We start from the raw sequence: 7,224 nt of genomic DNA, 5'->3' as shown, positions 1-7,224 counted from the left end.
TAAACTGCATTACACTGTGAACTTTTTGAAAGAAGTGCACATGGTAGATGCTCCTGCTAGCGAAGTTTAATGGTACTTCTGAATGTAAGACGAAACGATCTGAGCACGTCGGCTGTGCATTTTTCTAACTTCAATTACTTCGAAAATGTGAAATGAAATATTTTTCTCGTCATCTCTGTGAACGACCTTACCTTTATATATTTTGACTCGCGCTGCTCGCTGGGGGCTCCGCCCCCAGACCCCCGCATGTGTGGGGCGCGTGCCGAAGTATTTTCAGTAAGTCCGTGGTGACCAAAGGCAAATTTTCTAAGGAAGTAAATGTACTGCTTCTTTAAAAGGTCTATTTAACAGCTTTTCACCATATAATTAAGCTACTTTTACTGCCCAAATAGATAGCTTGCATTGAATTGGCTACTGTGGCAGTCAATGGGTGCATACAAGGTCCGGAAAATATTGAAGACTGCTTTGACAAGGATAAAGGTGAATGGAAAAAACCGCCAGTCTCTACTACCACCCCTTGACCCTAAACATTTCTATTAGTGAGTGAGTCAGATTGGGGCTATATAGGTTCTTGATTGATGATTTTGAGGACGTTGCCGGTGACGGGGCCTGATCGCGGCATAGTTTCGGAAATGTCTCGACCTGACCTATCGATAGAGCGAATAAAAATTATCAGTCAGTCGGTCCCCTTCTTCGAAGATTGAGTGCAATTGAGTTCAATTTAGGCCTATTTAATCGTTTTGAGGATGTTGCCGGTGACGGGTACCCGATTGCGGCCCAGTTTCGGAAATGTCTCGACCAGACCTACCGATGGAGCGAATAAAAATTTGCAGTCAGTCGGTCCCCTTCTTCGAAGATTGAGTGCAATTGAGTTCAATTTAGGCCTATTTAATCGTTTTGAGGATGTTGCCGGTGACGGGTACCCGATTGCGGCCCAGTTTCGGAAATGTCTCGACCAGACCTACCGATGGAGCGAATAAAAAATTTTCAGTCGGTCGGTCCCCTTTTTTGAAGATTGAGTAGATTTTGTTGAATTTAGGCCTATTTAATCGTTTTGACGATGTTGCCGGTGACGGGGACCCGATTGCGGGACAGTTTTGTAAATGTCTCGACCAGACCTAGCGATAGGGCGAATAAAAATTGTTAGTCGGTCGGTCCCCTTTTTTACTCGTTCTTTACACACAAACAAATGAAAAGTGGTAAAATTGGCTGAGCGATAGCGAAGCCCGTTACTCCAGTGGGGTTGAAAAGTTTTGTCTGTCTGTCTGTCTGTTTGTCTGTCTGTCTGTCTGCGTGCGTGTGTGTGTGTGTGCACTACTCCTCCTGAACGGCTCAGCCGATCTGGCTGAGATTTTGCAGGGTCATTAGGTATGTCCGTGGCTCGCCACACACCAAAATGCAGCTTACTATCTCAATCCATTCGGTCATATCAGCCAAAAAACACTTAAAAAACGACAGAAAAAAGACAACTATTTTGGTACTTTCAACTTTTTGTCAAGTTTTATGTCGTTTCATATGTTATTGAGGCTGCTGATGACGAAAATAGAACCCGTTCGGGCCACCGATCGAAAGTTAAATCCCATTGGTGTGGATTTTGATGACCAAATACTATTTTTTGAGGGGATCACGCCCATCTCTACGGCCTGCCTAGGGAAGCAGCCTGCCGGAGGCAGGTTAGCGCCGCAGGCCAAGGTAGGTGAATACACCAGGCGTGGATGGTCGAAACTGGCGCAGCATCGCGAAGCCTGTTACGACCAGACACGGTCTGGCGTACACCTACCTTGTAAAGAGAACGAGTATTGTGCTCAAAATTTTTTTTTCAGAGGATATCATTCATCTCAGAACTTACAACATGTACAGAAAAGACAATGGTATCATTTTGAAGTGCAGAAGTCCGTCAGTAAATCGTAAACGGATTGTTTTTCGACTTTCAATGGAAAATTTTGAGAAAACGAACATGTAAAAAACGAGATTTTGGGGCCGGTGTCGAAACTAACCTCATTTCAACCTCTTATATCTTTTCACCAATAATGGTACCCTTAAATTAACCATTACGAACATGAACTCCTATATTCAGTTAATATAAAACCTGGAATGTTTTTTATCACGCACAATGATAAATTCGGAGAAATATCAGGTTAAAGATCGTGTTGAATAAGCTTCGGCTGAACTTCGCCAGGCCGCTCCGCCATCCGGGGGTGCCGAAGCGGGGGCGCGAAATTCAAAACACAATGTAGAGCGGCAGAGCCTCTCTCAACACATTGAACAGGGGCAGGATAAGCGAGGTGATGTAGATCATTTACAATTCACTTTTCATTTGCATAATAGTAAAGAACGAGTCCTTTCATCTTAAGGCCAGGGACAGGTGAAAAAATGAGGAAGTTTGGTGAAATTTAATGAAATGAGTTCCGGGTGGAAAATGGTCCTTTGGACCTTCCTCTTTCAGGATCTGTCGGGATTTCGACTATCCGGGACCTGGAAGTGCTTAAAATACATCTTTTCGCATACTCCTGCATTTCCGACATTTTAGTAAAATTGTCCGTTTTGCCATCAAGGGGAGGTTCTGGTGAAAATCTTGCCATTTTCAAAATGAACCCCACTGTCATAATTTGTTGGGATTATGAAATCATACTTCAAAGAGACCATGAGCTCCTGAAGAGACTAAGATTTGATTTTTGAAGGCATATGCCAGGTCTTGAACCCAGTCGAATTGTCTTTTTTGGACTGTTTTGGCTTTATTTAGCCGTATCTTAAAAAATCCTCTTGTGCATACTATTTTGACGTAAAAGGCTCATCTTCACATTTTGCACTTCTTCGATTCATTTTAAAAAGATTCCAGCATGCCTAGTTCAAAATTTCCATTATATTAGTAATCACATGCTTTTTTCATCTAAGAAGTCACTAAAACTTGTCTATTTTGTTCATTGTTGAGCATTTAAAGTGAAATGCATGCTTAAGAAACAGGGTTGCCACGCTTTCAGAATTTCGGATTTCCCTGACATTTCCAGGTTTTCCAGAGGCTTTTTTGCCATTTTCCCTGACATTTTGACCAATTTTTCGAGGGAGTAGTCACGCGTGGGAAGGATGTGCAAAAAGAGGAAAAAACATCAACAAATGCCGAGTACAAAAATGAACTTTATTTCGTCATTTTGAAGGGAACTTACAAAATCACAGAGTGAAAACATAAAGAATTAAATTTTACAGAGTTTGTTCGTCATTATCAAGTGAACATACAAAATCACAGTGTGGAAAAAAATACATAAAAAAAATAACACTTTACAGAGTTTGTCTTAAATTCTAAGTCTTTTGGGCGCAGAGAATTGCAATCTCATCATCAATGCTTGACTTTTGCTTCTCCAGATCCGCAGTGACCTTTCTCCTTTTTTCTTGAAGCTCGTGAATTTGGTCAGTCAAACGTTTATTTTTCAGCCTTTCTTGATCGGTTTTCTCTGACTCTCGCCGCCGTTCTTCAAGGGAACTCATGTACTCACTTCTTGACAATCGCACTTTGCTTATCATCTCTTTGGTTATTTTAACACTTTGAATGCCACCTGCGGCCATCACTCCATCATACACTTGGCGCTGGGCCACCAAGGAATCATTTTTTTGGTTTTCTACTTCAACCTCCCTATTGACACTAAAGCCACGTTCCAAAGAGGCATTCCCGTGACTGAGCCCTAGGCAAAGCTTCACAAAGAGCTTCAAATCTTGAGAGCACCGTTTTTCAGAAAGAATCTGCATCCAGAAATCGTCCAAACGCTTTACTCTTCTGTCAAAATCCTTGCACTCGTCATGAATAGCCCGTGTGCCAACTAAATCCAAGAACTCCTTTGTGATCTGATCACATTGCCTTGAAGATAGCCACTTCCTTTCAACAAACTGAGATAGAGCAAGGCGGAGACGGACAGAAATTGTGGTCGAGCCCCGTTGACGGCTTCCAATCAGGCCGGGATCGAGGCATGAGATACCACGGCAAAGGCCGTATGCTAGTGGACTCTTTTCAAGTAGCTTAGTGCACAGAGATTTCAAGAAAGTCCTGCAATCATTTTTGAATTGTAACTTTTCTAGCTCTGTGGCTTTGGATTTCATCAGCGCATCCTTCACTGAAAAACTGAATGAGAGACTTATGTCCTTGGCTGTGATCAAATTTTTATCATCAGATAAGTCAACCTTGTGAAGGTCATTGTTTTCCGCAAGAACTTTTTTCTTGACGAAGATTTTCATGAGATCAGTCAGAACCCCTTCCAAGGAGCAGAAGAGAAATGGGGCCATTGGTTTATCTGACTGGAATTCCGTCAGAAAGGGCTCAAGCATGTTTGCAATACTTGCAAAGAATGCTAACTTGGAAGTCAATAGATTGTCCTTCAGGGCTGTCTTGATCGTTTCATACGACGGAGTAGTTACATTTTTCTCCTTTTTGGCTTTCCTCACTCCCTCTACATATTTCTCAAGATTAGGCAAGATGGCAATTGCTCGTTCAGCTACAGCAGCGTTATGAAGCCACCGCACCGCACAGAACTTCAGAGGGAAATTCTTAGACTTTGAAAACACAATGTAATCATGTCTACGAGATGGAACATTCTTGAAGAAATTGTACATTGACCGCAACACATTAACAATGCCCCAGCCAGCACTTTTGGCTCCAGTCTTGAATCCCCCATTGACAACATGAAGACCACAAGAACCCATGTACAAAAAAAGAGGGTCTTCAGGGTGATTTTTGGCTTTCATTTCAACCTCTAAGTCCTTTATAAGCTTAAGATTAACATTTGGGCCGTCCATAGATACATTTAACAGCTTCTTAAAAAATGCAGGCTTCAATTGTTTAAGAAAAGCATCCAACAAATCTTCTGCAGTGGTATGGCCCAGAAATGCAGAGGAGAAATAGCGAACAGAAAACCTATTGGTTTCATTGTCCCAAAACCCAATGGCAAAATCCATCTGAGTGTTTTGGGAACTCTTGTTCAAACTCTCATCAAAAAATGCAGTTACAAAATCACTTTCCATGGCTTTCCTAACAACTACGTCATGAAAAAAAGGCCCCAATCCATGATTTATCACGTACCCTATTTTGGTCCTGCCCAGTTGCAATTTACTAGCTATCTGGCTATCCGGTAACATAAAAGGGAGCAAACTGATACACTGTCCGGCAGCAGATTGAGAGACATGATGAAGCACACTTGCCAAGCACCAGATGATCTCTGCGCGGGTGACTTCTTCACGCTGAATCCAGTGGGAAAGACCGTGTGGTGCCTCTGTAGTGCCGCCCGCAGGTCTCAGCGAAGCAGTAAGTTCACCGGAAGCAGCAGTAAGTTCACCGGAAGTAGCAGCAGAATTCAACGTCGCGCGATCCGCCGTCGCCACTCCTGGATCCGTTTCCGCTGCAGTAGGGCCAGCCGACGCCGGAAGTGCAGATGACTCCTGTAATCGAAAATTTGCGGTTACGGAAGAGAAGAAACACGCCGCGAAGTGTACGAGAAAATACAAGCGACTTACCTTCTCTTTCTGTGTTGTAAAGAGCTGCATGCCATAACTTCCCGTACAGTTCTTAAACTTTCCAGTATGCTTCTTGCCCTCGACATGGCTAACTACAGCTTGACGTCCCATGTTGCTTAGGCCGAAAGTTTTCATACACAATGAGCAATGGGCGGAGTATGGGTCCCCTTCCTTCCGCCTGATAAACTTGAACTCTGGGACCTGAAGCCAATCATCTTGGAAGGTCGTCTTTCCCGCAATCTTTCTAGAAGGCGGCATCTTGAACCGTGCATTGACGCCTGAAAGAGAACAGAACGCTGCTACTAATGCACTGTTCCGCTAGACAGTACCCAACAGATAGGGTCAGTAAAACTTAAAACTTACCTAAGCGATGGTCGAGTTGTCAAACTATGTTTCTTTGCACTACGCCAGAAATCGGACACGCGCCAGCCTGTCTGACGCCCAGACGGCGGGAGAGCGGGGAAGCGGGGAGGTGGGGACAGCCGCAACAATGCTGGCTACTGCGACGCGGCAGGCGAGGGGATAGGAGGGAGAGGGGGGGAAGCCGAGCGCAGTCGGCGCGCGGCCGGCGGCGAGGGCACGAGGAGGGGAGGGAGTGAGAGAGAAAGACGGGGCACGTTGTTACGTCGGAAACTAAAACTTCGCATCCAGCGGGCGGCCACATTTTGACTTTTTGGCAAAAAAGCTCGGATTTTGGCCAGTCTTTCACGGATTTCCCTGACATTTCCAGGTTTTCCCGGTTCTCCCTGACATGGTTTCATTTTCCCTGACAATTCCAGGTTTTCCCGGTTTTCCAGGTGCGTGGCAACCATGAGAAAGCTTCTGATAATGATAATGTAATGGACATTTTCAGTTGTGCATGCTGGTATCTTTTAAAAATGAATCGAAGAAGTGAAAAATATCCATGTCAACCTTTTACGACAAAATAGTATGCGCAAGAAGATTTTTATGGCTGAAAATCCATCAAAATCTGTCACCAAACTTTAAACGACCTTTTCTCCGAAGACATTTTTTTAACATTTGAATGGTCCTGTGCGCATACAGTTTGAAGTGTCGTCAATGATATTTTTTCCACTGACTCAGTAGGTTATTGCGAGGAAACGCAAGTGACAGTTTTTGTATATTCCACCCAGAAGTATGGTTTTGGATATTGGTTTTTACAAAAAAAGGGAAAATCTTTGGTTTTTGAAAAATGTCAAAGTTGAAAATTTGGTATTTTGCTATGAGTGCTGGAAACTAAAATTTGTCACTTGCGTTTGTTCTTTGGACTTAGACGAACAAAAAAATATGTCGGTCAGGTCCATAAACCAAAATGGGAAACGCACAGGAATTTTTTAACAAACACTTACAAAATTATAAAAAAGCCTGCATCTCAGGAACCGCTGGATATTATGGGATGGGATTTTGGGTGAAATAGTTTTTCATAAGGAGTAAGATTTTGACAGAAAATAAGAAGTTTTGGACCAGCAGTTTCTGAGATCATTTTTTCACCTGTCCCTGGCCTTAATATCAATTGATTGATATTATACAGCACTTTGTGTTTTTAGCTTTCTTTACTTCTTGTTCTGAAACAGGAGCACAAGCAGGCAATGCTCAAGATTAAGGAACTTCAATCTCTTCTACAATTGTTATCTGCCTGATGAAGAGAGTGCCACAGAAACCTTAGATTCTGAAGGTCCAGAGACACTACACGGTAAAAACGGTACCTGGTTTTCCCAGGAAGCCTAT

The 7,224-nt window shown here is 43.1% G+C and overlaps 1 protein-coding gene across 2 annotated transcripts; it reads right to left on the bottom strand.

The window, feature by feature from the left end:
- Nucleotides 1-2,968: 2,968 nt before the first annotated feature.
- Nucleotides 2,969-5,972, bottom strand: LOC117648128. Of its 2 annotated transcripts, XM_034390376.1 has the most exons (3): nt 5,860-5,972; nt 5,497-5,774; nt 2,969-5,421 (listed from the first exon to the last, which is right to left on the bottom strand). In XM_034390376.1, exons 2-3 carry the CDS (start codon nt 5,752-5,754, stop codon nt 3,298-3,300), a joined length of 2,382 nt encoding a protein of 793 aa, XP_034246267.1. In that variant the 5' UTR covers nt 5,755-5,774; nt 5,860-5,972; the 3' UTR covers nt 2,969-3,297. The 2 variants fall into 2 exon arrangements, with proteins under 2 accessions (XP_034246267.1, XP_034246268.1); XM_034390377.1 differs by lacking the exon at nt 5,860-5,972 and having other exon boundaries at nt 5,497-5,777.
- Between the last annotated feature and the right edge of the window lie 1,252 nt (nt 5,973-7,224).

Source organism: Thrips palmi, unplaced genomic scaffold, assembly GCF_012932325.1.
Source record: "Thrips palmi isolate BJ-2018 unplaced genomic scaffold, TpBJ-2018v1 HiC_scaffold_3, whole genome shotgun sequence".
Taxonomy (NCBI): Eukaryota; Metazoa; Arthropoda; class Insecta; order Thysanoptera; family Thripidae; genus Thrips; species Thrips palmi.
The sequence above is the reverse complement of the archived record's forward strand: the minus strand, read 5'-3'. Positions and strand labels throughout refer to the sequence as shown.

Bases quoted from the DNA above. Each gene is read 5' to 3' on its own strand.
- LOC117648128 (XM_034390376.1), bottom strand. From the start codon at position 5,754: ATGCCGCCTTCTAGAAAGATTGCGGGAAAGACGACCTTCCAAGATGAT. The intron at 5,422-5,496 runs GTAAGTCGCTTG...TTTCGATTACAG, and splicing joins TTACAACACAGAAAGAGAAG to GAGTCATCTGCACTTCCGGC.